Source organism: Trachinotus anak, unplaced genomic scaffold (assembly GCF_046630095.1).
Source record: "Trachinotus anak isolate AG129_WGS33_773 ecotype Australia unplaced genomic scaffold, CSIRO_AGI_Tana_v1 ptg000018l, whole genome shotgun sequence".
In the NCBI taxonomy this organism is placed as follows: Eukaryota; Metazoa; Chordata; class Actinopteri; order Carangiformes; family Carangidae; genus Trachinotus; species Trachinotus anak.
Genome location: NW_027273869.1, coordinates 3,017,040 through 3,044,501, shown reverse-complemented (window position 1 = coordinate 3,044,501; position 27,462 = coordinate 3,017,040). Strand labels below are relative to the sequence as shown.

The following is a 27,462-nucleotide window of genomic DNA, read 5'->3' as shown; positions in this document are numbered from 1 at the left end:
AAACCTGAAACCTTGTCAATACAGAGTCAGAGTTTGCATCAGGACAACCACTAACACTGTGTCAGCCACTGCCAGTTACAAGCTAACATACAATATAAACAAATAAAAGATGCTAACTACGCTAACTGTTCTGATACGTCTGCTAGTCTCTGATTCTGGTCTCAACAGACTCCTCATCTGAGTCTGGGTCCGACTGAGGCTCAAACATGAGGCTGAGTCTCTCTGATGTTTCCTCCTCTGACCATCTTCATACCCTCTGCTCTTTCACCTGTAACCTAGCATAAGCAGCGGTGGTGGGTGTTGCACAAGACCTGATCCAGATTTCCAGGAAGTAAGTGTAGATGTGTTTCCAACCTCAGTTTTACATTTTTTTTTTTTTTATGTGAGAAAACCATGTTGAACAAAATATTAATCATAGAGTTTGTTTTTATTTGTTTTTTTTTTTTTTTACAGAGTTTAAAACATGTCTGGAGAGGAACTTGCTTAGGTACAGCCAGAGGCGATTTATCAGATTTCACATCGCTCCCTCTGGAACAAGACTTTATATAGGACAGGTTTGGGTCTCAGTTTTGGGCTTGTGCAGAACTACAGTATAGCAGTTAGATCACTGCAAAGGCATCAGACAAATTGCAGTCTGCTCTCCCTTTTGGTCACCATTACCATTAACAATGAGAAGCATCAACAAACAAGCTCTTGAGCTAATATTGCAACTAATGGAAAACTCTGCATGAGCCTTGTGCAAAATGTTCCTCCGTAACAGTAACATGATCAAGGGATGGCCTTTGCGCTAAAGTGACATCATCCCCTGAGGCCACAGACTTTATGAACGTGATCCATCATCTCTTTTCTCCTCCCAAATGCACCGCCTTTGTTTTGGTGAAAGTGATGAGTCACTGATTGTTCTCAGTAGTCCTCTGATGATGTTATCTAACTCACCTTCACTGCTGTTCTTCTGGCCACTTGCAGTAGCTCAGAGAGCACGTGTGACTGTGTGAGAAAGACACATTGAAAATTGCAACCTCTCTCTGCTCAGTCACGGAGCTGATGTGTAATTGCGGTGGCGTCGTTGCCTCTGTCAACATCTCCAAAATTAGCTCTGGGCTCTCTTGGTCAGCAGGGGTGCACCGATACACTTAGATTGCATTTTACTTCTGCTTGTGTGATCGTTAGAGGAAGAAAACTGTTTTTGAACAGCCTCCTCTGATTTCATGATTTGTGTCATACCAGGCAGTGAGCCGTTCATCCATGATGCAGCTCGATGATTGTGGACAAACCTCAAAGAGCAGATGCTCGAAGAAAGGTAGTGTCTGTCAAGGTAATCATTTTGCACAAAAACACCACATAGACATTTTGTTTGCTGGAGTGATTGACGACCTCTCTGCATGCTGACATCATGCAAAACCTCCCCTCCCTGTCCGAAGATACAAGTCTTTCAACCCTGGTTCTGTTTGATCCAATGGAAATAAGAAACAGCGTGTTGTATCCAGGCAACAAGTTTGTTGCCAGGTGACAGATACAGAGGTCCTCAGACCAGAGACTGCGTGTAACAATTCCACATGAATAAGACAAGGCAGAACATCAGTCGCCTCCTGCAACTCGCACATTTCTTTGATAATCCTGCTTTGATCACCTTTACCATTAAAGCAAACAATACAAGTCTTGTTTGCCATCATATGAACAGCAAACTACCTCCTTCTTCTTCAGTGGTAACATCTGCAATACACCCTGCACCTGAGCAGATGAGGTGACAGCAAAACCCAATTGCAGGAAGCTGATCTGCGCACCTTTCACAAACCTTAATCAGCTCCCCTAATTGCCGCACAGAATCATGATGTACACAGTGACGGCTTATCAGAAAAGACATATCCACCAGCAAATATGAAAACAGCCATAAGTGGTGGGATTATCAAACGTATTTCTGCCAGAATGCCGGGCCTTTTATGTGGCAGCCATGAGCAGAGATAATGATCATATCCAAGGCGCTCCAGCTGACAAATCCACCGCCACCATTAAAGGCTTTCATTCTCCCCCGGAGCTGTGGCGCGACTGTATGCTTTTATTTTGATTCAGATGCAGCTGCTTTAATGGGGGGGCATTTGTTCAAAAACTAAACTGTGTGCCAGCTCACGGTTCCTGTTGGACATGGAACATTAAAGCTGCACTAATGTAATTTTTTTTATACTGACAAAGGATCATATAAGTGTGTAATGTGAAAGGTATACCTGGTCATGATAAAACACTAGAGTTCCCCTTAACTCTTTGGAGTTTTTCAGCCTCTTTTAGTTTTTCAGCTAACAGCCTACTTTTATTGAACGCATCAGGCATGGATGTTTTGGATGTTTTATTTCAGCAAAAAACTGTTTGATTTGTTTGCTTTGTAGTAACAACTAGATGAGGTGATAATGTGTCAAATGTATTTACAGTTTCTTCCTCTACCGAAATAAAAATCACTGGATGCAGCTTTAAATAACAAAAAATCTTTGTCTTCGGTAACATTTTATTTTACATGTCTGTAAATTCCTAATAATTTTCTTGCAAGTTAATAACCATAGTAATAAAGCAAGCAAGGTAATTACCACGTTGTTTGGCACTAATTATAAGTAAGATACAGCGTTTAAATATTATTTAATTCCAGGTAATTACTAAGCTAGCCTCACCTTCTGTACAGTGGTTTAGTCAGTGGATAGGTTAGCATAAATCTGCAGTTGTCTACAAGAATGCAATTCAACATATATGGAGAATATAGTTACGAATAACAAATCAATGATTAATATTTACCTTGGTTTGAATGGAGATAGTAAAAGTCCTCTAAAAACCACAGTAGTTTATCAACTTAACCCAGTGAATTTAACTAAAATAACGTTCTAAATTTTGTCTTCATTTCCCCAATAATTACTACCGAATTACACAACTCATGCCAGCATGCTTCAAGAAATTATAAAGAAATAAGCCTCAAACCAAAGCTTCATGAATAATTCTGTCTCATATTAAGATGTTTTATGAACCATTTTTGTGTTTCCATTGTGCAAATTCAGTATTGTAATGGAATTAACATGAACTCATGTTTCAGTCAAGGTCCCACTGCTGCTGTCACCATCATCAGGCCTTTGCTGCCATCCACCTATGGTGTCTGGTAAATGCAAGAATAACGCTTTTTTCTAAAAGATGGAGACTATAACCAAGACTGTTTGTGCTAGTGGTTTAACACAAATGATTAGTGTGAATGTCATTGTACCAAAACCCAAAGTCCATTAGGAACTTCTGTGTTCAATCAGTGTGGATGAGTTTGAAATGTGGGTGGGCAGATCAGGGGTCAGTCACAAACTTAATAATGAATCCACCTATCATTTCACATCCTCATGAGTTACTTAAGGCTACTGTACTTTTTGACTCACAAACCAATTTGCCTTCATTGTTGAAGGGTTGGTTCACCCACATTAAAACTGATAATCCACAAAAGTCAACAGTTGCCATAGAGACTATCTGTTGGGTCTATTGATTATGTAGGGTAGCCAGGACATTGCGTCTGCTACCTTTTGTACCACAGTACAGTATCTGCTGTCACTGATGATACAGCATATTATGCTGCTATTTATTTTCATCAAGGGAATACCATTATTATTAAAATGCAGTAAGAGCTACTATCTACAGACACTTCATTTCATTCCCCCATTCCAAACATTTTATTACTTTTAGTACTTCTCATATCATCAAGTATCAAGTTTATTATTTATCTTTTTTTTTTTACATGAATTCCTTGTTAAGTCTGTTTTATAGTTTTTGATCAGAGTATACTTTGTATACTAGTCAACTACTTTTTGTGTTGTGGTCTCTTTTATCTTGTTCTAAACATAAGGTTGTCTGTCCTTGTAAGAAATAGTGTGTCTGCCATCTAGTGGACAACCATCTGCAGTACAATACCTTTTCAAATTTTGTCTTGTGGTTTTCTGACTTTCAGATTCTGACTGAATCTGTATCACAATGCCATTCTTTAAGTTACCTTAAATATGACTTTTCTTATGAGCATTAAGGAAGGCCAAGAGTTCAAACCACCGTTTACTTCTTTTAAACAATTTTACCTTTATTTATATTCCAGACACAAACAAATGAATACAACAACTCAAGATCTCACAATCTCATAATGAAAACTATAAGATTATATCTGAAAATCAACATATCAACATCAACATATATGCTGCAACGATTTAGGTTAAGTTTTTGATAATTTAGAATTTGATTTAAAGGCAAACAACATTTCACAAATTGAAACAACATGTAATTCTGCTGAAATCTATTAATACATGCTGTACCAAACAAAAACAATATTTCAAACTCCTCCTTTATTGCTAAGGTAAAAAAAGGACACTCAGGTGTGATTCTGAAATCATCACGTATAGTGTTTCAGTGTTTCATTTCAATATTAGTCCATGTCATCCTTTTTTCTTAGAGCTCTCAGAGTTCAAACAGCAGGCAGCCCTCAGAAGACCTCCAGGTCAGCAGAGTTGTAGACCACTGGTGTATCCTCAGTTCCCACAGCAGCTTCCTCCTGACCCTGTCCTTCTTCTTCTGCAGCCTCCTCCAATGACTCCAAGGCCTCATTGGTATCACTGGCGAAGGTCTCCCTGGAGACGTCGTCATGCTCCTGCAAGTTCAGTGTGCCGATGGCCTGCTTCATCTTCTTGGCCACCATGTGCCGCCTCCTCTTCTGAGCAGCTTTCTTGCTCTTGTACTCTTTCTGGTGTTCCTCGAAGAATATCTGTCTGATCTGGGCCTTGGTGATGCTGGGCGTGTTCTTCAGCAGGTTGAGATACACCCCACCAGGTGTTCGTCGCCTGCTGCCATCCATGGTGTATACGCCACCATTTTCCTCCAGTGTGGCAGTCTCTCCAAGCAGTTCTATGGCTTTTTTCTTTCCAACAACTTTAACAACACGCTCTATCAGTTCTTTTTTAGGCTCTTGCAGCCTGTGTGCTATCTCATCTATTACTTTATCATCAGGGTCATCCTCTGTGATCTCATACCGGCCCTTGACATCCATCTCAGCTCTAGGGCCCAGTCTCTCTTTTGCGGGCCTCTTCCTTTTTGCATCACTTCCTGCCCTCTCCTCTGACCCCTGGCCATTCATGTACTCCTCCAGCTGGTCGTCCAGCATCCTCACTTCTCTTTCATCCTTAGATTGACCCTCCATCTCCCTCTCTTTCTCCATTATCTTACGGGCCAGAACAAAGTTATAAGTCTCCACATTTCTGCTGGACATGCTAACTTCACCTTCCATGCCAAATATGCCAAGCTCTGCAGTTATGGCTTCCTGGCACTGCTCCTGCACGACAGAACCCCAAATGTTGTTCACCTTGCGGCCTTCAAGCGAGCTAGGGGCGGGCAGACGTGTCGGCCCTTGCCGGGCGGTGTAGGCAGGCGGCTGGGGAGCGTTGGACACTTTCTGGCGTTTCCTGCGCCAAAGAGCCGCCTCCTCATCCGACGACTCCAGGTCACTGTCGCTGGACTCCACCGTGCGGTAGCTGGTGGCAGGTGGCTGGGCGGCGGTTCTACTCTGGAAGGACTGGCTGCTAAAAGCTGGAGGAACCTGAGGTCGGCGTTGTGCTGCTGCTGCTGTGGTTCCCATCTCAGTATCCGAGCTGGACCCGGAGATCTCCCCATCTTCCAGATCACCGTCCATTAGATCTCCGCCATCCGCCATTTCTTGTCTGGAAGCCACACAAAAGATAAATGCTGTTGACTGCTGTTTTAATACATCAGCTAAAGTCAAGGCAACTAATTAGCGATAATAGCTAACTATACACCATGAGTAGCTAACGCTGCCACAGAACTTAATATTATACCTAGCAAAAAGTCAAACAACTCTGGGTTAAAAGAGAAATACCGTCAAGTGTCTAACACAGCAGCTGACTCTCTGCTCTGTGTGGACTTATATTTTAGTCTTTCTTGGCTCTTCCACTCAACGTGAACTGTAATAACGAGGTTGACAATCTATAGACAAACTTGAAAGACCCTCAGAAGAAAATTCGCGCTAGGCTAAAGCCACACTTCCGCCTTACAACTGTCAGACCCTTTCAAAATAAACGTGATCAAGGAAGAAGAAAAGGAAATTGTTCATTTCTTCTTCGTACAGTAATGAGCAAACCTAGACATCAACAAAGTAGGCGGGTAAAACATATTTAATATGATCAAAAATTGGAAATGCACGTCTTGAAACGACGAAGACTACGAATCGTTCATTCACCATATGACAGAAATGCTGAATATTATACTGCACGCTTGCTTTTCAGATTTAAAGGTACAATCAAGTTGTTTTGAGAGGAGGCAAAATTATATATTTTTCATTGTGATGCATTTGTATGGTTCTATGTAGCCTAGTATTTTGTAAATCAATAGAAAATAAATGTTATTTAGATTTGTATATCGTTATATTCGAAGTTAATGGCAAATCTTGCAAAAATAAATACTTACTAAATATACTTTTTTGGTCCTTTTCATCCACCAGTATTTCAGGTTTTAGTATAACCTATACTCTATATTACCTATACTCCTATACTCTATATACCTCTATATTGCGATTTATTATTGTACTTTATTTTTATTTATTTTTTATATTCTCAAAAAGTCTTTTCGTATTTTTATTCTTTTAATGAAATCATCTCGCCATTTCCGGTGGATGTAGCATACTGATTGCGTCGATGAAAACCCGCACTTGCGCAGTGTGATAGATAAACAATATGGCGGCGTCTATACAACGTCTGACATCAGCTGGGCGATATCTCCTTCAAAGACATTTACTTAAGACAAATTCTTTAAGTAGGGTAAGATGAATGTGTTAACAGTCATGCTGTTGATATAAAGCGTCCTCGACAGTTCCTTGACAGTTGTCATTGTACAGTTTTACGTCGGAAAACCTCTCGGCATGGTCTGCCAGGCTTAGTGTTTGCTAGTTAGCTATCAACCACGACATGCTTGGCTATTCCAAGATGGACTCTTGAAGTAATGTTTCAAGTTTTGCCTGTGTAATGCTGTAAAAGTATAGACGACATACTTTAATTAAGCCTACTGACCGCTGGCGGGTGACTGGTAACAGCTGACGTCAGTGTCTTAAAAGTGAAGTGTCATCGTGACTGTTAGGTAATTCCCGTCTGTGCTCCACTTGCAGCTCTCAGCTGGACCACACAGACTCTTGGCTACTCAGGCTGCTCACCAAGTGGCTCTAAATGTTCCTGAAACCAAGGTGACCACTTTAGAGAACGGACTCCGGGTGGCCTCTGAGGATGCTGGGCTTACCACATGCACAGTAAGTTGATGGTTAGCTCCCACAAAAGCAAACACACAAGAGAAGACACTTGCCAAACACTTGTTTTGTGTGAAATGCCATACTGTGATTATCACGACAGCCTTCAATTATTAAACCACATATTCATATTTACTTTCACTCACTTCGCTGATGGTCTTATCTAAAGCGACTTACAAGTGAGGGACATCTCAGTCAGACACCACTCTGATGTTATTGCATGATGGTTGCAAATGTAAACATCTAAAGTTTATAAAACTTTTGCACAGTACTGTATGTATTCTCTTGGTTTGAAGTTGAACAAATGAAACAAGTCACAAAGTACTCTAAAATCTTATCTTATGCCATGCACAATTTTACAATGTAAATGACAGTATTATTATTACTGTCTTTTAAGAAGTTGTAAGAAATAGCTGGATTTAAGCAACTGTTGGCTCTGCCATGATTTGTAATTAAACTCATATGTTGGTTTGCAAATGTCTGCAATATAAAAACCATTCAATCTATTTAAAGAAGAGTCTGCTTTCACTATTTGTTGTTTTGTATTACTGTGTAAATGTATTAAACATGAGGAGAAGAAAGATTAGTAGGGACAGATCAGGAAATCAAATACAAAATATTGTGACAAAGCATGGACAATCACAAGGCTACAAGTCCATTTCCCGAGATGCATGTCCATTGGATATAAATTACTGACATCTTCCAGGTGGGGCTCTGGATAGACGCCGGCAGTCGCTATGAGGATGAGAGAAATAATGGCACGGCACATTTCCTGGAACATATGGCATTTAAGGTGAGATGGCAGCAGAGCAGAAATATTTTACTACTGTTAACTGGACTTACTGGTTTGTCTTTAATTGTTCCTTGTTGACATTATATGAAACAATTATAAAGAAACAGTTCATTGTAGTTTTTAGTAATTAAAAAGGCATAATGTGTTTTTTCTGTAATGATGTAAAACATATTACAAGGTTTGTTCACTTGTGTGTATTTGTGTGTGTCAGGGCACCAGGAAACGGTCCCAGCTGGATCTGGAGCTGGAGATTGAGAACATGGGGGCTCACCTGAATGCCTACACGTCCCGGGAGCAAACTGTGTATTACGCTAAAGCTTTCTCTAAGGATCTGCCCCGAGGTACAGTACAGCGGGGCAGAGGAGCTGATTGCCAGAGTGAGATTAAGGCCTCACTGAGATGTGGAAATCACCATGACGACAATTAAATTAGTGACGAAGAGAATCCATCCATCAGAATTGCATATTAGATTTGATAATAAGCTTTTGAGAGCTTCCTAATGGATTCAACATTTATGGATGTCTAAAAATTATGTTGCCGTATTTGTCTCATTTAATATAGCTGATGCAGAGAGACCAAGTTCTATGCAAATATACTTCAATTTACCAGAATGCAGTGCAGCCACAATCATGTTGGGCTTCCAGTGACCAAAATGTCAGCAAGTCCTGGAGAAAACATTATAACAAATTTAAGATGCTCACTCATACCACCTTAAGAAAAACTCAAACAGAAAATTCAGACTTGTCCTCTGGGGGTTGTGAAGAGGTATTCAGGGAAATGTAGGAAATCACAGATCAAGGTTGATGAATGTTAAGTAAAGTGAATTACATCACATACACATTTGAATAATGACAAAAAAGTTTCATATATCCAATGAAATATTTCCTGTATCTTTCTCCCAAGCTGTGGAGATCCTGGCCGACATTGTCCAGAACAGTACGCTGGGTGAGGCGGAGATCGAGAGGGAGCGAGGGGTCATCCTTAGAGAGATGCAGGAAGTGGAGACCAATCTGCAGGAAGTGGTCTTTGACTACCTGCATGCTACTGCATATCAGTCCACAGCTCTGGGCCGGACCATCCTGGGCCCCACTGAGAACATCAAGTAAGACCGGGCAGTCTTTTTTAATGCACAGCTGTTTTGGTTTGTGGTGATGAAGTCTGGCTCTTCTGCTGGAAACTGGCTTCAGAAATGTTGTTCTGTGTACTTGTCTTTGTTTGTGATGCAGGACCATCAACAGAGGAGACCTGGTTGAATATATCACCTCTCACTACAAAGGCCCCAGAATAGTGCTGGCTGCTGCTGGAGGTCAGAGCTGTTCATCTCCTCACTTTCAGTTAACATGGGTTGATGTGTTAGTTCGATATGAACCTGTAAAACAATATGAATTAAGCAAATTGAGAAGACAGGTGCCTTGATATTGGGGTGACATTACTGTTGATTCTTCATGAGTCACAGCAAATCAAAATCATGAATTCATATCACTTCAACGTTGTTCTTTCTGACCTGTTGGGTATTCTGTGATCTGTGTTCAATTAGGAGTTTCACATGATGAACTCATCGATTTGGCCAAGTATCACTTTGGAAAACTTCCTGGTAGATATCAAGGTGAAGCTCCGGCACTCCCTCCCTGCCTCTTCACAGGAAGTGAGGTAAGGTTAAGTCCTGCAGTGATAGTTATTTGACATGAGGTTGTGTGAGGTACTTATCTATAGTCACTGTATTGCCTGCACTAAATTCAGATCAGCACACTGCCAGTTTGAAGAAGCTGCAGTGGCACCGGCACAGAAGCTGAGCAATATGCTGCTGTGGATGGGCCATCTGCAAAAACATGTTTTAGCTGCTTAAAAAATGCCCACAGAAAAGAAGCTAATATGAGTGTAAGTGTTGGCTATAATTTGAATTTTTTCACCACGATCTACCATCAAACAGCCCATTCCTTTCGAACTACAGTTTGTGAGCCATTGAACTACTGTATTACTACGCACTATGGCCACCCAACAGTATGTTCCTGTTGTACCAGAGACTGCAGTTTCAGGGTTGTATTTCTAGGACCCTGGTTTTTCACAACAGTGCCACCCAGAGAATAGGATGATCACAGAACTGCCTTAAAGAAATCCTACTTTCTGTCTTATGGTTGCTGAAGGGATGCCTGTTGGGCAGTTTGTGTAATTGGCATAATTAAGTAATTATCAGGTCAAATAAAGATGAACTCATATGCTATGGCCTTTGCAGTCACTAGATATTGACATGATATTGATATGATATGAATGGTTGGAGAGCAGCAAGACACAAGGACAGATTCAAGATTATATACTGCATATATATTTAATACAATGATAAACAATAACAAGGAAAGTAAACAAATGTGTGCAACCAGTGTGTAAGTGGAGGTGGAAGACACTGGGTGGAAAGGACCTGAACGACTCCAGAATTCCCAGAAATTCCTCCACTTCACTGAAACAGGGAAGAGACAACATAATCACTGCTGGGTTAACAAAGAGATTGGTAACACCTGAAAATGGTGCATTACATAACATGACAGCTTAACTAAGGTATTAAGCAAGGCCAGCACAGCAAGGCCATATATTATGAAAGCCCTGAAAGGCAATTTTTCTTTCTTTTTTTTTTTTTTTTTTTGTTGCCAGGATCATTTTTCAAAGTTTTTTGTTATTATTATTATTATTATTATTATTATGGGGGACAATCATTTCTTGAAGTGATTTTTTTTTTCTCCTAGGAAAAAAAAATCACTTGCTGCTCAGAGCTTCCATAATATATGGTGGCATACCAAAAGAAAATTGTCAGTTTTTAAACAATATAAATATACGATTACACCAGTACAGAACAGAAAACCATTACACACAAGTCTGAAGACAAGCCTACCTCGGTTTCAAAGCCTTTCTGATGTTGTCCAGTCATTGCTTGTTCTTGTGAATGTTGTAATGGTGGATGATATTCCTCATGAGGAACAGATGGGTAGATGGTAAAGCCATGTTTAAAAAGTAATTGTTTTTCTTCATTCTTGCAAACAGCTTTTCTGTTACTTGACTGTTGACTTTTCCGGCAAGTTGTGGGACCAGGCCAACCTTCCGCAAGGCATTGCGGCCATCCTTTGTATTATCATCATGGAATCGGTCATACAGAGCATAATGCTCTGCTGAGCCGGTTACTGGATGGCCGTCACAGTCTGGCACCATTTTCTTGTGGTTCAGCCAAGATAGTGACACTTTCAGTTTTCCTTCTTTGGCTCGTGTTATGTTGTCTGGAGTTGGGGCTGTTAACTGTCCTTCAAATGGTTTGAAGGGGAACCTTTCTGGGTCTCTCAGATTCATATGTGTTGCTAGTTCACTAGCGAAGTCATATATAACAATATTCGGCATGTGTTTCCAAGAAAGCAGGAGGTCTGTGAAGTCTTGTGGGCTTTCTGCTCGAATGTTATATTTTATACTGTATACAATGCTGCACGGGCACATAATCACAGCCCAACCACCTGAGATGAAAAAACAGAAATGAAACAGATTGACGGACTCTGTTTACTCCAATAAAATGATTTTCATCCTCACAGAGTCAACATGACATAACATTTCAGATAATCCAAAAGTAACAACTTTGTAAGTTATTCCACCCCAGGCAAAACATGACTAATAACAGTAGCTCCCACTTACACTATGTGAAATTTCGCTTACCTGAGGCAAACCAAGTCTTCTGAAAAACCTTGTCGTACTTCTGCCTTGACTTCGTTCCTTTGGACAGTCTCATGAGGAGGTCAGTGCGCGATCCAGTGGAATCCAGGCCACACTCCTGACATAATGTCCTAACCACTTCAACCTATCAAGTAAAATACATTAAATGTATGAGGAGCTGCGTGTTTTCATAGAAAATAATAACCCGCAAATCAGTCCTAAAAAGAACACGATGATTAATAGTGTTTTTACCTTCTGCTTGTTAAGTTCCTCTCTCAGCTGGTCTTCTGATACTCGGACCTCAGCTGGTTTTGATGAACAGACTTTTTCAAATTCCTTGTTCAGGACATTGTTTGAGTGACGTGTATTTTTGCCGATCCATGGCGCCCAAAAGTGGAATGTTGGTGGAACTGCCAGTGGATTGTTTTGTTGACCTTTGGAAATATCAAAACACAAGAAATATACGGCAGATCTCAGAGCTGAAAGTAATGAACATATTGATAAATTTAAACCATGTGTTATTTCATTAGTTCGCTCATCACACTTTTAATGTGAAGTCATTGAAAAAGGGGTAACATGTTTAATAATTGCTAATTAATCTTGTCTTGCGTTACTTTTAACAAATCCTTGAGCGATCCTTTCCATTGAAAGTGCCTCCCAAAAATGTTTCATGTCAACCTCTCCATTGAAGTCCTCTGGAGGTTGTGTAAGATCACTTTCTAAAAAAATATTGTGAAAACGTTACACAAAGTCCATTTTGAGAGTAATCTTGTTTGTAATTAACATCTAAACCAGTCAGAAAGCTTTCTTACCTGACAAATGGACGGCTCCCTTCTTAAGGAAGTCCATGATTACCACTGGTGGATAATCACCACAGGTCACACAAGAGTACTGGTAATCATGGTCTGTTAGTGCTTCGAAGTGAAGATATGCTTGGAGAACTGTATCCGCTGAGGGGAACTGTACACCTGTGGTCAGTTCCAAATACTCCACCACTCTGCTGACTGCAGTGTGGACCTTAAACAAAAAACCAAATGAAATGTAATGTAAAAATAATAAAAATCATAAAGATTCATTGACATATTTTACTTCAGTTTAGATGAATTTAAAAATACCTGTAGCATGTTCCTTATGGTTACACATAAAGGGAGATCGAGAAGTATCTGGTCATTGAAATTGTGTAGGCCGTCTTTCCACTCTTGGTACCGGTACTGGGTTCCACATTGACGGCAAGATTTACAGTAGGTGGAGACATCTGGAAATCCAGAGATTCAACCAGAATCACAGTACAGTTTACAAAGTAGTTGACTGTAATAAGATATCAGTAGATCGACACCAAGTACCCACCCTGAACAATACATGAATTGGTAAGGATTTTGGCCTTATGTGTGATGAGGACTGGGTCACTCAGGGGCACCTTTCCCGGGCAGTGCTGGCACGTCATCTCCTCTGGAATGAGGTGCCTTGGGTATTGGTTTTTGACAGATGGAAGACGAAAGTGTTCTGGCAGAACAGCAGGTAACCTTTTGAACTTCAGAATATACTGGACCATGGCTTTCATCTTTTGGTCATCTTTGGGTGGATATGGTATGTTGCCCAGATCAGCCTTATCGTCACTGTCTTTGTCCCCGGTGGATGTTACTGTGCTCTGGTATTCTTCCTCCTCAGTGCGCTGGACCTGACTGAAAAGTTCAGGGTGGGTCTGAAATAAGTGCCATTTTGCAATATATTTGTGCGGGCATGATCTTTTTGTCCTTGAACAAGGGCAGAACCATGAATTACTTTTGGTGTTGTATGACACCATGACTCTTCCCAGTTTACTGTAGGATGAAACCGTGGGCTCGTATATGGATATGTATTTCTTTGACTGAGGGGTTCCAGTTTTGGAGTGCCCTGACAGAGGTATATGATTGTCTTTGGCAAGCTTTTGCCGACCGAGGCAGATCTTCTTTATATCCTCACCAAACCACTTGCTGTTGACCATCTCACTAAGTGTTTGTTCCTGCAGCTCAGGAGAGGAGGCGAACGATGTACAGTATGTTATGGATTTGAGGTGTATGCACTTATTCGCTTTTAATCCACTATTCCATGCCAACTCCATGTTAACCTGGCACTCTGTGGATTCACAGGAAACATGCTGATTTTCCCCCCATACTTTGTTTTGTACATGCAGAGGAATACTGTCATTGTGGAAAGATTTGTGGACTGTATAGACTCCATTCTCAGGGTCTATACAGTCGCTCTGAAGGTGGGAAGCTGCCGTTATGTCCTTATGTTTGCCTGTGTGCTTCCTTTCAATGTGTCTTTTTACATTTTTTTTGTTCAACACAGTCTGGCATATAGGAAATGTTTTGTGTATGAATGGCTCTAAATGGATCCTCTGCATCTGTCCACCTGGGGTGGTTGGTGCAGTGAGGGTTGCTGGGGCTGAGATGGTGGTTGATGGATGTCGACTGGTGGTGGTTGGGGCTGGGACTGTGGAAGTGGGAGCAGGGTGCGCCATCTTGCAAAAAGACAAATGTTTAATGAAGTCTGGTTTACGGGACAATGTTGACTGGCAGTAAATGCAGTGGTAATGCCATTGTGGTCGGCAATCTAAACCGCATCTGTGAACGGTGTAACCTAAAACATAAGAACATACAGTTGTAGTATTTATCACATAATTTACAAGTGCTAATTTTGAATACACAAATTCTTAATCATATATCTGGTCAACACAATAAAAATCAAAGAGCTCACACAGAATTAATCTTAACATTCAGGCACTTAAAATGCAAGAACACATGGTAACTTGGTAACAACTGGAAACTTTACCTTGATGGAAAATGGCACGGTTGAAATGGTTCTCTAAATGGGTTCTGACCTTGCTCAGCTTTGCTGGGCGGAACAAAGTTGAGCGACAGAATGGGCAGTGGAAATTCTTGCAGCATTTGGTGCAGCGTTTCAGTTGTGGCAAGCATCTCCCCTCTTGGATTGTTATATGCATCTTAATAAAGAGACGGAGCCTCATTGGTCAAATTGAACATTTTGAGCTAATTTCACAGACATTAATTAGCCCTTAGCCAAGTACTGGACCGGAACACATCTTGATTCTTCTGCTCTGGATTGAAATTAATCTGTGTCCATGAAATCACTTCACATAGTTTATACAGTACGTGTTGTGACCAGTGTCAGTGTCTCTGTGTTGTGATTGCATTGGTTTAAGTACTTCACACAAAAATGTCATTAGTTACACATTTCTGTTTACAGTTAAGTATTTACATATATATTTAATTTGCACATTTACAAGTTTGAATATTCACATGTGCATCTTGAAAAACTGTAAAAGTAATTTCCTGAATCCATCTTATTTACTTAAGTTTAAATACTTCTTGCCTCTGAATGGTTAGTTTAACGACATGTGACTTAGAGACAGGAAGCGTTATTGTTGTGCATCAGACGAAGTGTGAAGTAAACCGCTGCTTAAAAATTCAATCCATCTCCTTCCACCTGTTTCCTCCATCAAGAGTGGTTCAAACCACCACGTATCGAAGCCTTACGTTACAATTATAGATATAATTTTATTGTTATAAAACTGGTAGACGGCTGGGTCAATGAAGCAATACATTGGCTACTCATATGAGCTGTCATACTCACACTCACACCGTCCATCTCCTCACTGAAACGCGCTCCTGTCGTCCAGTCCACACGGCTCTAGTGTCGGAATAACGAAGGTCCCAGAAACGCGGTCCTGAAACTGCAGCCTCGGACTCTGCAGCAGCGCCCTACTTCTTACGGCGCCCACAGTATCACTCCGCAGATCAGCTGTTTGAGTCTGAGCTTGTGTGTATGAATACGGTACTTCAGCGGTTCCAATGTAGCTGTTTATTGACGGCGAGATAAAGCGGTGACAGTATTGGAAATAATAGAGTGCACTTTGTCTGATAATGAACCCGAACATTGTTAATGTGTTCTAGGCTTCCTTTTTTATTTAATTTGTTACATTAATAGGTAACTGTATTATCAGGAAAGCACAGTATTGAAATTATGACAGTTTAATAATTAAACCAATGAATGTGTCTTTTGTTTCAGATCCGTGTGCGTGATGACAAGATGCCGCTGGCTCATATCGCCATCGCGGTGGAGGCAGTGGGATGGTCCCACCCTGACACCATCCCCCTGATGGTGGCGAACACGCTGATTGGAAACTGGGACCGCTCGTTCGGGGGAGGCGTGGTGAGTGCTTTGACAGTAAACTTGATATTTTTTTATGTTAGATTACAAAGACCCCCTCATTAAAAGCTGCCAGTCACACACACACACACACACACACACACACACATATTTGATCAGCAATTGACTAAACACATTGATTGCAAGTGAAATTGACTGTACTCTTCTGTATTTCTGAGGAGTCTAACATAGTGTGTAGTATTTATTTCTGATCCTAATATAAAAGGTTTGTTTTGGTGGACATGATCAATGTTACTTTGAGTTGATAAATAAATGCTCTGATTGTGAGAAAAAAAGTGCTGATCAGTTGTTATCTCATAATCAAGGTATAATTGAGATTGTGAAATGAGAAACTGCTTTAATCTGATAACAAAATTATTTCTCATTATTCAGAGAAAAGCTCACAAACTATTTCACGCTTGACTGTAAACACTAAATCTTAATTTTCTATTTGTAAAAAGCAACCAGAGTATTTCTAACAGTGTAAGCCCGGCACACACAGCTCAGGTCCTGCTTCAGTGTTCTCACGCCCCTGCTGGGTTCTGTCCTTTGTGAACCCAGAACCTGTCCAGTAAACTGGCTCAGATGGCCTGTCAGGGAAACCTGTGCCACAGCTTCCAGTCCTTCAACACTTGCTACACGGACACAGGCCTGTGGGGACTCTACATGGTGTGTGAGCCCGGCACCGTCAATGACATGATGCACTTCACCCAGATGGAGTGGTGAGTACATCCTGATCCCCTGTAGAAAGGGTTTGAGCCATAAATACTCTGAACGTAAAACACACTGCTCAAAGTTTCCGTTGGGATGAAGTTTGCTGTTGCTCCGCCAGGATGTCTCTCTGTACGAGTGTGACGGAGAGCGAGGTGGCTCGGGCAAAGAACCTGCTCAAGACCAACATGCTCCTGCATCTCGATGGTAAGACAGTGTCCCGTCAGTCCAGCTGATGACCAGAGAAGTGCTCAACGTCACTTGGTTTTTGATGTGGACCTGTTTGCTTTCTCCAGGATCCACCCCGATCTGTGAGGACATTGGCAGACAGATGTTGTGCTACAGCCGCAGGATCCCTCTGCATGAGCTGGAGGCCAGGATCGACGTGAGTGCAGACACTTTAGTCTTAATACTCCCTTGAAAAGCACAGGGTTCTCCCACTTGGACACTTGGATGTAATTTCAAAGCTTTTCAATGACTACCAGTATCATTGGTTGAAAATTCAACGCATCAAACATATATCAATATTATAGACCATAAAGGTGTAATTTTAAATCCTGATAACGTCAAGAAGTGCTCCTCATATTGATGGCTTTATATGGAGGCTGATCATTTTGCCAAAACATTCAGATGCTTACACAGAACTACTCTTGAATGTTAAGTCCAAACTTTGTGAATTTGTCAGCTGAGGTCCTGCTAAATGAACCTGCTTAATTATCCCACTGGTTCACAGATCAGGCATCCTCACTGTTTGTCACATGTCAACATGTTGTTTCAGTGCTAAATACATCACATGCTGTTTCATAGGGCCTTTGATGTTTTGCTTCCAATTGAGTTGTGGTTGGAAATTGTTGCAGTGTGTTAAATTTTTTGTTTATTGTCCCTCAACAGGCCATTGATGCTACAACCATCAAGGACGTGTGTACCAAATACATCTACAACAAGGCTCCGGCCATCGCTGCCGTAGGTATGTTGATTCTTTTTTTAAATCATAGATTCAGAGTAACATGCTGTAGTGTAAATTGTACCCTGTAGCAGGCAAACCTGCCTCGTAATGTAGTGGCCGATTAGACAGCTAAAATTTGACATTTTCTGGAGGAAATGTGAAGTGATCATGTTTTATTTTAAATCCTACTCGACCACAGATAATTAGGTCTTTTCATGTCTCGGGGACCAGTGCAGGCATAACTTGTGTTTTATGACACAGGCCATGAATTCTTCTGCTACACAACAGAGAGATATACACTGAACTGAAACCATATTTGGACTTGAGTCATTGCTAGAAGCTCAGTGTCACACACTTTTACAGAACATGTAGGTTCATTATTTTCTAGAAAACACTGTTTCATAATGTATGGCAGGGGTTCTCAGTGGGGTCTGTGAGGAGGTTCCCAGCAAAAAGTGGACTCATTTATTTTCACCAAAAACACACAAGGACAGTGTGTGTGAGTATTTTGGCCATAAGGTTCAAACACTTTCTGTAATAAAACTCCTCAAAGCAAAAATCTTATCAGATGGGTCCATGGTTGGACTTGTATCAGTTTAGGGGTCACTGATGAGTGATGACATTGTTTGTAGTTGCTGTGACGGGATTTAAAGGAAAACATTGGTTTATTACAACTTGGTTTTCATTATTGTAGATCTGAGCATTGTTTCTATCAGTTTTAATACTGTTCTCACCACAGTAATTTAACATGACTATAATAAACAGGTCAAACTCTTTGACAGACTTTATGCAGAGGTAGAACTGATGATGCTGAGAGTTAAAATATGATAAGTGATGGTAAAACTACAATAATAAAACCCAAGTTTATGTAGTTTTGTTTCAGGGGCATTAAATACAACTTGTCTTTGTCTCAGGTCCGATTGAGCAGCTGCCAGACTACAATCAGATCCGCAGTGGGATGTTCTGGATGAGAACCTGAGGACTATTTACGTTCACCTGTACAGAATATCAACAGAAACACAGTATTTAAGTCTTGTCTGTAGTATTTTTTCCTCCTTTAATTTTTTATTATAAAATAAAGACCAACACAATAATGTTAAAATAACACAGATAACTATTGTCTTTTGTGGTTCTTGTCATTTTTTACTCTTGGCTGCCACTTGTTCCTGAGCAGCTTTCTTGGCTTTAACCATCTCCACCAGTTCCTGTCAGAGACACAAGGAAGAACGTTAGAAAACCAGTACCTACTACATCTACTAGTTGTAGATGGTGGTGCCTTTGAATTGTATTGTGTTATACAGTGAGAAGTTTCTATAATTTAACCCACTTCTCTGTATAAACCTGACAAGTCAACAGCACCAAACTACCATATGACCAAGGAGCTGATTCTACACTTCTTTAAACAGTTCCTGCAGAAACAGGACATTATCAGCCCTATTACAGGAATGTAATACTTTCAGCTACGTGTACCTAATAAACTGAATACCTCAAACATTCACAACATATTCAGGGAACAAAAAGAGATCAGCTCATCGTCTTACCTTGTACCTCTTCATACAGTCTTTCTTGCTTCGTCCGGGGACAGCGGCGGCGATCTTCTCCCACCGCTCAGGTGTGCTGACCGGGTAGGTCTTCAGGGCTTGTTCCAGAAGTTTCTGTTCCTCTGTGGTCCAGGCTGCAGCGTTACCATCAGTACCGGAAGCTGAGGGGAAGACACAACACAGTTACACAGCTCTTTTCAACAGTTCAGACACCGATCATTCTGTGAATGTGCTTTGCAGTTTGATTTCTGATGAAGTTCTGGGATCAGAGTGAACAGAATTACATCGACTACAAAATCTGCAGCTGTTCATGTGTGAGTGTTGAGGCAGCAAAGAATCATTAATCAGCTCCTACATTCACTGGACACTGCAGAACTTCCCAAAATGGAAATCAGAGTGTTAACATGCCATATAGTCAAATAGTTAGCTACAAGCTTCAGCACAATATTGGCACATGCTTTTTAATGGGGCTGAACAAAAACAATTACCAACAAGAACACAATACAAGAGGAAACGGTGGCACAAAACACCAACACTGGCTTGTTGTGACTTAAAGGTCCCATATTATAGGTTAGATGTCCATGTGTTTTTGATCATAAAGCAGGTCTAGGTTCTATATTAATACTGTGAAAGTGTGAAAGTATCAAAGCCTCAGTCCACAGAGAAATGCACACAGCCTATATTCAGAAACTGAGCCTTAAAACCAGCCGTCAGGACTTCTGGAACTTTGTGATGTCACAACAAAGCAGTCACTGCTCTCAGCCGTGCCCCAGGCCCCGCCCACCTGGACCCACCATCCAACCTTGCAGGATTTGGTTTCTCTGAGTGTTTACCTGAAATCTGCTATATTTTTTATTTTTTCACTCAGAAAACAGTCAGCCAATCAGAAGAGAGGCTCAGATCCTCTCTTCTTATTGGCTCACTGACCTGTTAGAGCTCCACAGAGAAGTCTGAGAGAGGAGATGTAAAAGTGCACTGAGATGGTTTTTGTTAAAACCACAAATATATCTTATTATAAATATCAACACTTCAAATAAAACAGTGTGAAATATAAACTATGGGACCTTTAACACTAAAACTGTTTTTACCCTCTGCTGTGTATTCAGTCTGTTTGTCACATGTTGATACAGTTACAGATTCACTCACCGTCGAATCTCTCTGAGGGCACAGCGTTGTCTATGGAGGGCGCCACTGAAGTGTGCTCCTTCCTAAACTTCTCAAAGGCTTTTTTGTTGATCTCATCTTTCTGTACTGGGTCTGAGGAGACGACATAAACACGACTCATTAAAATCAATTTACATGATCAGAATTAGAGAAGACCAAGGTAAATCATACAGCAGATTTCAAAAGAAAGATATACTATGTATGCCACATTTAATTATAATATTCTATCATTCTTTACACTTACTTTTACTAATATTTTTTAATTTTCCTTGTACAGTTGTCAAGCTATGTTTTGTTTTGTGGAAGTGATGTTTTATCTAGTCTACGCAGAGACGTTTAAGACAGTCATTCAGTTTTCTGTTGACTTGCAAAAAGAAACGGCACTTGCTCTTCAGAAATACATGCAACTTTTTTTAATGAACTAATACTTGAAGCTCAATGGAAGGTAACTTCTTCAATAGCCCATCAACAGCAGGTCTTAATTAGCAATAACAAGCAGCAGTGTATAAAAAAAAATCTTAAAAATAACTCAAATGTGATTATGTTCATCGAACGGTTAAACTGAAAGAGAGCAGTAAGACAATCTGCAGCAGCTGTATCTCAGCTCACCCAGTCGCTGTAGATTCTTGGCTTTGTTGATCACGTCTTTGGCGGTCCTCTTCATGCCGCTGGTGGAGTGCAAGTTCATATAGTTGGCAATGACTTCCCATCTGTCAGAGAAATAAAGAGCATTACTGTTTTATTTGTCTTTTATTTGCTTTTGTTCTGAATACACTGCAAAGCAGGACTGCATCATTTATTTAGGAAAAATAATATATTTGAGAAGGACAATAATTTGGCCCTAATCTATTGCAGGGGTCAGCAAGTAAATATGGGCTCAGGTCAATTTTTTCTGATCCATTAGATGGTGACCAGAACATCAAACAGCTAATTTAAGAAATATATTGATGGAAATGCAGCTGGAATTTATTCTGTTAATGTTCACATGTGGCTCAGAGTCGCATGTTATACATTTGACAGATTTAATGAACTGATGTCATTTTTCTTTTTCATATCACAACTATTTCAGAGAAGCAACAGAACCTTTGGAACTTCCTGTCAGAACTTTTCAGAATAAAAAGATCACAATGGCTTAAAGTAAAGAACTGCTGCAGAAAAAAACAAAACTTTTTTGCGCGTTTATTTTGTAGGCAAATTTGGCACAGAGGAAGTGACTCTGTGGGTACCTGCTGCTGCCAAGACGGAGATCTACTTTAGCACCAGGTGCTGTGCACTGACTACAGTGCAGCTCAGCCTGATGCGACTGTGTTTGTCATTCAGTCTCAACCTGGATAAAAGTATAATAAGCATCTTCAGGTGGGAGGAGATTCTCTGTGCGGACATTATCACTAGATGTGAGACTGTCAGTCTGATATTATGACATCCACGGGTCACAGTTTCAGACCACTGATCTACTGCATCACACCAAGAGCATCTAATTTCTCCTTAAATTACATGAACAAATAAAAAGACTTTGTATGACGGGATGATTGAAAACAATGGAAGCAAATCAATGAACTGACAGAAAGGAGGACGAGTAAGAGAGTGACAGTCAAGAGGTTTTGAACAAACAAAAAGGTAACTGAGTATGAATGAATGTGTGCTCCTGCTGCTCTGACCTGGCGTTGGTCCCAGCAGGGAACAGGTTGACAGCTTTGATGAGCAGCTGGAGGTCGTCCTCGTTCCAGCCCTTCCCCCCGGCTCCACCTCCCCCGCCTCCGCTGGCCTGGTCGGCGCTGCGGGCCGCCTGCCTCGCCTGCACCTCGGCCTCCCTCTCCCTCTGCAGCTGGGCGTTCACCTCCTGCACCTGAGAGAACAAACACCAACACGACTTTGATACAGGTACGCATCGCCATATCTGTGTATCAGTATCGGTAAATAAACGAAACGCAGAACAAATATATTTAAACACAAAATGCTTTTTTTTTTTTTTTCACCTGCTTCTCCACAGCTGCCTTGCTGTCATCTTTTGAGCCCGTGGCCAGGATTTCATTCAGCGACTGCAGGCTGGAAACACACAGGTACCAGAAAACATTTCCTCAGGATGACCTCAGTTTCTATAGTTACAACTACAGTCGATGCAGTTGGGGCCCCGCTCTTTTTAAAGCATTAAAACTGTACCTTGTCAGCTCCAGCCTATCACAGAGCTTCTCCACTTCCTCCATCATCTTCACACTGTCAGCTTCATTGTCAGCAAAGTAATTCCAGTTCTGTGAGAGAGAGAGAGAAGATGTGGAGGCAATTTTAACTCAAGCAGATCTCATGACTTTTCACGCGTCTCTCTAGATATCATGAACATGAACCTTGCAGGTGGTCCTGAGTCTCTGCCTCTCCTTCTTGATGGCCTTCTTCTGGATCTCCTTCTCCTTCTTCGCCTGCTGGGCCGCCTGCTTGGCCTCCTCTTCCTCCTTCTCTTTTGCCAAACGCGCAGCCTCCAGCTCCGCCTGCCGGACCTGTCCAACACACACGGAACTGACTGATCAACACCAACATCGTCAAAGTGATGACACAGTGTCAACAAAAAAAGTAACAAAAAAAAACTGTGGCCTGCTTTGGTTTATGAGAATATAGGTGTTGACACAAACCTGGTAAATGGTGCAATGGGCTAGAGCTGTTGAATTGAATGATATTTATCTGTTTTCATCAGGCTGGTTAATTAGACTTCATTTCAGCACCTGTGTATCTCTACATGTAATAGTATCTGTAACCGTGTTATATTTGCAATTTTACAGCAACAACTTTGATGTTAAATATTTTTACTGAAGGGCCACATTTGGGCCGTGGGCCACTATTTGCCTACCACTGCTCTAGTTTATCTTGACTTAATCCCACATTCACCGTCCTGCTGCTGGAAATACCACAGAACCAAATATGGATTAACCTACTGCTTTAAATAGTCACCAACAAGGTCACAGTTTCCTCCTGAGTCACATTTACTGAAAGCTACAGCATCCAGTTGTATTCTGAAATGACTCACCCCCCCCTTTTCTTTTTTTAAAATAATATATTTGATGTTTTAAGAACCAAAAACCATCTCAGTGTAGTTTTGCATCTCCTCTCTCAGGCTTCTCTCTGGAGCTCTAGTAACAGGTCAGTCAGCCAATCAGAAGAGAGGATCTGAGCTCTTGGCTGAACAGCCAAGACAGACCATCTATTTAATTTGCATATTCAGTCTCACAGAAACACATCTCCAACATTTTATTGTCCCATCATAGCGGATGAAAGGTGAGGCTGCTGCGTGTAGGTTTATCCACTACAGACGGACGGGCAGTGTGTTATGAATGACACTTACTCGCTCCTTCTCCTCCTGCTCTCTCTTCTTGGCTTCAGCTTTGGCTTTCTTCTCAGATTCCTTTCTGGCTTTTTCTTCTTCTTTGAATTTCTTTATTCTAGGGTCACAGCTGTACGCAGTATCTGCAGTGAAGCAACACAACCGATCAATCTGACTCAATTTCACCAGTGTGTGAACTGTATTATATAAACTATAAACTCCATATTGGTGGGAAGTTTTACTGAATATTTAAAGGTCCCACAGTTTCCACTTTTCCTGTGTTTAATTTGAAGTGCTGATCTCCATCAGAAAATATATTTGTGGTTTTAAGAACCAAAAACCATCTCAGTGTAGTTTTACATCTCCTCTCTCAGGCTTCTCTCTGGAGCTCTAGTAAGAACAGGTCAGTCAGCCAATCAGAAGAGAGGGTCTGAGTCTCTCTTCTGATCAGCTGACAGTTTCTGAGTAGCCGAATAAAAATATAGCAGATTTCAGGTAAACACTCAGAGAAACTAAATCCTACAAGGTTGGTGGGCGGGGGTTGGGGCATGCCTGAGAGCAGTAACTGCTTTGTTGTGACATCACAAAGTTCCAGAAGTCCTGACGGCTGGTTTTAACGCTCAGTTTCTGAATACAGGCTGTGTGCATTTCTCTGTGGACTGAGGCTTTGATACTTTCACAGTATTAATATAGAACCTAGACCTGCTTTATAATCAAAAACACATGGACATCTACCTTTATACAATATGGGACCTTTAAATAAAATCTGTTTTATGAGATGTTGCAGTGTGTGCTGGCTCTGAAGGACTGTACCAACTAGTGTTCGTATTCTGTTCATCTCCTCCTTCTTCCTCTGAGCTCTGGAAGCTCGATTCTGCTTTTCAATCCACCTCCTCTCATCTCGACTGCAGGGGAAAAAAACATGTCAGTCAGGCAGTGAAGTTATAACACACAACCTTGAACTGCCCTCAGTACTGGTTGAGTGTGACATGCAGCAGCTCACCATTCAGCCTTTTCCTTTTCCTCTTCATCCAAGTATGAGAATTCCCTCCATGAGTCAAAGTTATACCTTTAAACAACAGAAATAAGATAATCAGTTTGTCTCCTCTGGCTTGCTTTTCAGTCCCTTGTTATAAACTAACAACAAAAAAAATCTTCCACTTACCAAAAAGAGTAAAAATTATCCACTTCTTCAAAAGACGACTCTATGGTTCCCAGCTTGGGTACGTGCTTTTTGGAAGACCATCTTGCATTCCTCTCAAAAACAGGAGTAAACACTTCGAAAAAGTTTTCTTTGCCTTCGCTCTTTGAAGGCACAGCGTTGTCAAAGGTAGGGTCGACACTGTCGAAGGCTCTTCTCTTCACGGGATCCGACAGGATTTCTATAGCTGAGGTTCAAACAGTGACATCAGTGACGTGAGTTTAGGCTCCAGAAATAATATCAGTGATGATAACAGTCAATAGTGGTATGACATACCTTTAGTTATACAGGTAAAGTAGTCATTGTCTCCCTCTACAATCTGCTCTCCGGCCGCTTTCCTTTTGTCAGGATGGTGCTTCAACACAATCGCTTTGTCTGTTGAGAAACAGAGAATGTGACCAAAACAGTTTTTACCACCAACTGGAGAAATTCATCCATAAGAGCAGGAGGAGGAAACACACTCACGGGCAGCTTTGATCTGCTTCTGTGTGGCTTTGTACCTCAGGTGTGGGAGCCCGAGGACAGAATAGTGATCTTGATTCTGACAAGTGACAACACAAAGAGGTTAAATGACTCTCTGCATGTAGTGATTGTATAAATGAAACAGCATTACATGTAGGATGTTAACATGAGAGTCTATAGAAATAGAAATATCTTCTTTTTCCACTGGCAGCTTTTCTGTGCTGATCTGTGGTGGAGGCACACGTCCCGGCAGTGTATGAAAGTAACATACAAAGCAATAATTTTATACAAGACCGCCGACACAAAAACATCTACATGACTCATCTAAATCAGACCCGTGAAACTTCATATTTAGCTTCAGTGCGACAAGGATTTTGTCCCACAACTCCTCACTGGAGTCACACTCCCTAAGATTTGTTTCATGGCCTGTGTGGAGGGAATAAGCACAGCATATATACAAGGCCTCCTGTGAGTGTTGTATTGTTGATGGGAAAACAGATGATGTATCTGTATATTGGGATCAATAAGGCAAAGATCTCTCAATCAATTTCTTGCTCACTCTTTAGACAATAAGAAGAGAAATCAGAATTTCTCTTTCCTTCAGCAGTCAATCCTCAAAATCTTATGACAACTAAATCGATGACTTTATATTTGATTCAACTTTTATACTTCACACCAGTTTTTGTCTTTTTCACCCACCCTGTTGTTAGCATAGTAGCTAGCTCAATCAGTTTAACTGCTGAGAGGTAAAAATGAGCAGGTGTTTGATGCCATCTCCCCCCAGCTCTGGAGATTAGGCAGAAACCTTTGTTCCTGTAATATGAATCTCTGATTTGAACTCGTACCTTCCAGTCTTTGGGGTCGAGTGTCCGGAGCATCGGGTACTCCTCCACCTGAAACTCCTCATCCTCCGACTCCTCAGATGACACCTCCTCTTCCTCCAGCTCCTGGAAGGATGCTGACACATTCCTGTTCCTCCTCTTCACATAGGCCTCAAACCATCGACCCACCGGCTCCACCTGGACGTGCACAGAGGCTGAGGGAGGAGAACAAGGTGAAGGAAAAAAAAAAAAACCCATGTAGACTGAGTCTTGTCAGGTTTGACACAAATACAATGGGGTCGCAAGGGAAGCTGATGTCTCTAAATTACCTCAAATGTATCTCTGGCATTTCTGTCCTGCAGTGTCTTGTGATTTATCAGTTTATTAGTGGTATGCAGACTATGGTTTGATCTGTGTAAATATATATGCTGATGCTAATGTAGCCATGGTAAACTATCAACCACCAGTAACATTCAGGCTCTTTGCAAAACATCACAAAATTACAGGTAAAGTTCACCCAAATGAGTTACTTTCGAGTTATTTTATTCTGATGCAAACACTTTTAATTATATTTGCTTGACTGTGACTGTATCTGAAAACACCCCATTTCCTGTAGGGTTGTTCTATAGTGTGAAAACTGTGGCAGATCTGACTATCAGGAGGTACAACAGGTGTTCAGACATCATGCAACATCAAGCGCTGCCAACTACTAAGTGTTAAGCTAATGACAGGAGCTAATAAATCACTGCAGCAAGTGCAACCATGAGTGGGCAGCAGCTAAATGACAATATGCTAACACGATAAAAAGCAGTTGGAATTAACCGAGAAATAAACAATAAAGGTATTTTTTCCAAGCTCTGAATGAACTGATAGTATTAGCTAAGTTCTTGCTCTGTGGTTTTTTGCTACATGCTAACGAGGGTAGCAGGTCTTCATGTAAAACAGTGGTAGCTTAGCTAGCAACCTTCCTCTAGCCTCCTTCATGCTTACCGGCAGCGGCTGTAAAAACAACCGTTTCATCGCCGTCCAGCGCTTCTAACAGCATCTTCGATAAACGGGCTAGGCGAACATTCAGGTGCTGAAACCATTAAGTGAAAGCTTCCTAAAGTGCTGAAGTTTGTGGCCCGCTCACTGACACACCACATGGGCCTCCCTTTACAAGTGCCAATCCGGGAGCGAGCTCTTGCTGTCACGCCGCTGACCACTCCGTGTGGTGATGATGGTTCCTCACTGGTGCAGTTCCGCAGTAGGCGTTATACGCGCTGTATATTTTTTGAAAACACGGTTATATTCATTAAAAATATATATAATATTTATGGT

General features: G+C 41.2%; 4 protein-coding genes across 6 annotated transcripts; 1 reads left to right on the top strand and 3 right to left on the bottom strand.

The window, feature by feature from the left end:
* Positions 1-4,055: 4,055 nt before the first annotated feature.
* Positions 4,056-6,035, bottom strand: phax (phosphorylated adaptor for RNA export). The gene is made up of 2 exons (XM_071502922.1): positions 5,882-6,035; positions 4,056-5,705 (listed from the first exon to the last, which is right to left on the bottom strand). Exon 2 carries the CDS (start codon positions 5,696-5,698, stop codon positions 4,478-4,480), a length of 1,221 nt encoding a protein of 406 aa, XP_071359023.1. The 5' UTR covers positions 5,699-5,705; positions 5,882-6,035; the 3' UTR covers positions 4,056-4,477.
* Positions 6,036-6,662: 627 nt separating this feature from the next.
* Positions 6,663-18,757, top strand: pmpcb (peptidase, mitochondrial processing subunit beta). The gene is made up of 13 exons (XM_071502920.1): positions 6,663-6,818; positions 7,163-7,300; positions 8,004-8,090; positions 8,302-8,431; positions 8,994-9,192; positions 9,317-9,396; positions 9,628-9,740; positions 15,846-15,989; positions 16,548-16,708; positions 16,819-16,904; positions 16,994-17,082; positions 17,589-17,664; positions 18,558-18,757. The coding sequence occupies exons 1-13, from the start codon at positions 6,735-6,737 to the stop codon at positions 18,620-18,622; spliced, it is 1,452 nt and encodes a 483-aa protein (XP_071359021.1). The 5' UTR covers positions 6,663-6,734; the 3' UTR covers positions 18,623-18,757.
* Positions 10,408-15,545, bottom strand: LOC139635511 (uncharacterized). Of its 3 annotated transcripts, none has more exons than XM_071502915.1 (9): positions 14,589-14,866; positions 13,122-14,396; positions 12,890-13,029; positions 12,587-12,791; positions 12,389-12,493; positions 12,027-12,208; positions 11,778-11,919; positions 10,975-11,581; positions 10,408-10,545 (listed from the first exon to the last, which is right to left on the bottom strand). In XM_071502915.1, the coding sequence occupies exons 1-8, from the start codon at positions 14,782-14,784 to the stop codon at positions 11,007-11,009; spliced, it is 2,820 nt and encodes a 939-aa protein (XP_071359016.1). In that variant the 5' UTR covers positions 14,785-14,866; the 3' UTR covers positions 10,408-10,545; positions 10,975-11,006. The 3 variants fall into 3 exon arrangements, with proteins under 3 accessions (XP_071359016.1, XP_071359017.1, XP_071359015.1); XM_071502916.1 differs by lacking the exon at positions 10,408-10,545 and adding an exon at positions 15,411-15,545 and having other exon boundaries at positions 10,858-11,581; positions 14,589-14,760; XM_071502914.1 differs by lacking the exon at positions 10,408-10,545 and having other exon boundaries at positions 10,858-11,581.
* On the bottom strand, positions 18,669-27,330 carry dnajc2 (DnaJ (Hsp40) homolog, subfamily C, member 2). Its single transcript, XM_071502918.1, has 16 exons — positions 27,133-27,330; positions 26,167-26,357; positions 25,325-25,400; positions 25,136-25,234; positions 24,824-25,046; positions 24,662-24,727; positions 24,472-24,563; positions 23,680-23,801; positions 22,691-22,840; positions 22,509-22,597; positions 22,325-22,394; positions 22,007-22,194; positions 20,958-21,058; positions 20,331-20,441; positions 19,185-19,345; positions 18,669-18,848 (listed from the first exon to the last, which is right to left on the bottom strand). The coding sequence occupies exons 1-16, from the start codon at positions 27,185-27,187 to the stop codon at positions 18,780-18,782; spliced, it is 1,863 nt and encodes a 620-aa protein (XP_071359019.1). The 5' UTR covers positions 27,188-27,330; the 3' UTR covers positions 18,669-18,779.
* Between the last annotated feature and the right edge of the window lie 132 nt (positions 27,331-27,462).

Coding starts and splice junctions, on each gene's coding strand:
- phax (XM_071502922.1), bottom strand. CDS start 5,698: ATGGCGGATGGCGGAGATCTAATGGACGGTGATCTGGAAGATGGGGAG.
- pmpcb (XM_071502920.1), top strand. CDS start 6,735: ATGGCGGCGTCTATACAACGTCTGACATCAGCTGGGCGATATCTCCTT. Junction 9,741..15,845: donor GCCTCTTCACAGGAAGTGAG/GTAAGGTTAAGT, acceptor CTTTTGTTTCAG/ATCCGTGTGCGTGATGACAA. Junction 16,905..16,993: donor CATGCTCCTGCATCTCGATG/GTAAGACAGTGT, acceptor TGCTTTCTCCAG/GATCCACCCCGATCTGTGAG.
- LOC139635511 (XM_071502915.1), bottom strand. CDS start 14,784: ATGAGGCTCCGTCTCTTTATTAAGATGCATATAACAATCCAAGAGGGG. Junction 14,397..14,588: donor CCGTGCCATTTTCCATCAAG/GTAAAGTTTCCA, acceptor CTTATGTTTTAG/GTTACACCGTTCACAGATGC. Junction 11,920..12,026: donor AGGAACTTAACAAGCAGAAG/GTAAAAACACTA, acceptor TTTACTTGATAG/GTTGAAGTGGTTAGGACATT.
- dnajc2 (XM_071502918.1), bottom strand. CDS start 27,187: ATGCTGTTAGAAGCGCTGGACGGCGATGAAACGGTTGTTTTTACAGCC. Junction 25,047..25,135: donor CTTTACCTGTATAACTAAAG/GTATGTCATACC, acceptor TTTGAACCTCAG/CTATAGAAATCCTGTCGGAT. Junction 24,728..24,823: donor GATAATTTTTACTCTTTTTG/GTAAGTGGAAGA, acceptor TGTTGTTTAAAG/GTATAACTTTGACTCATGGA.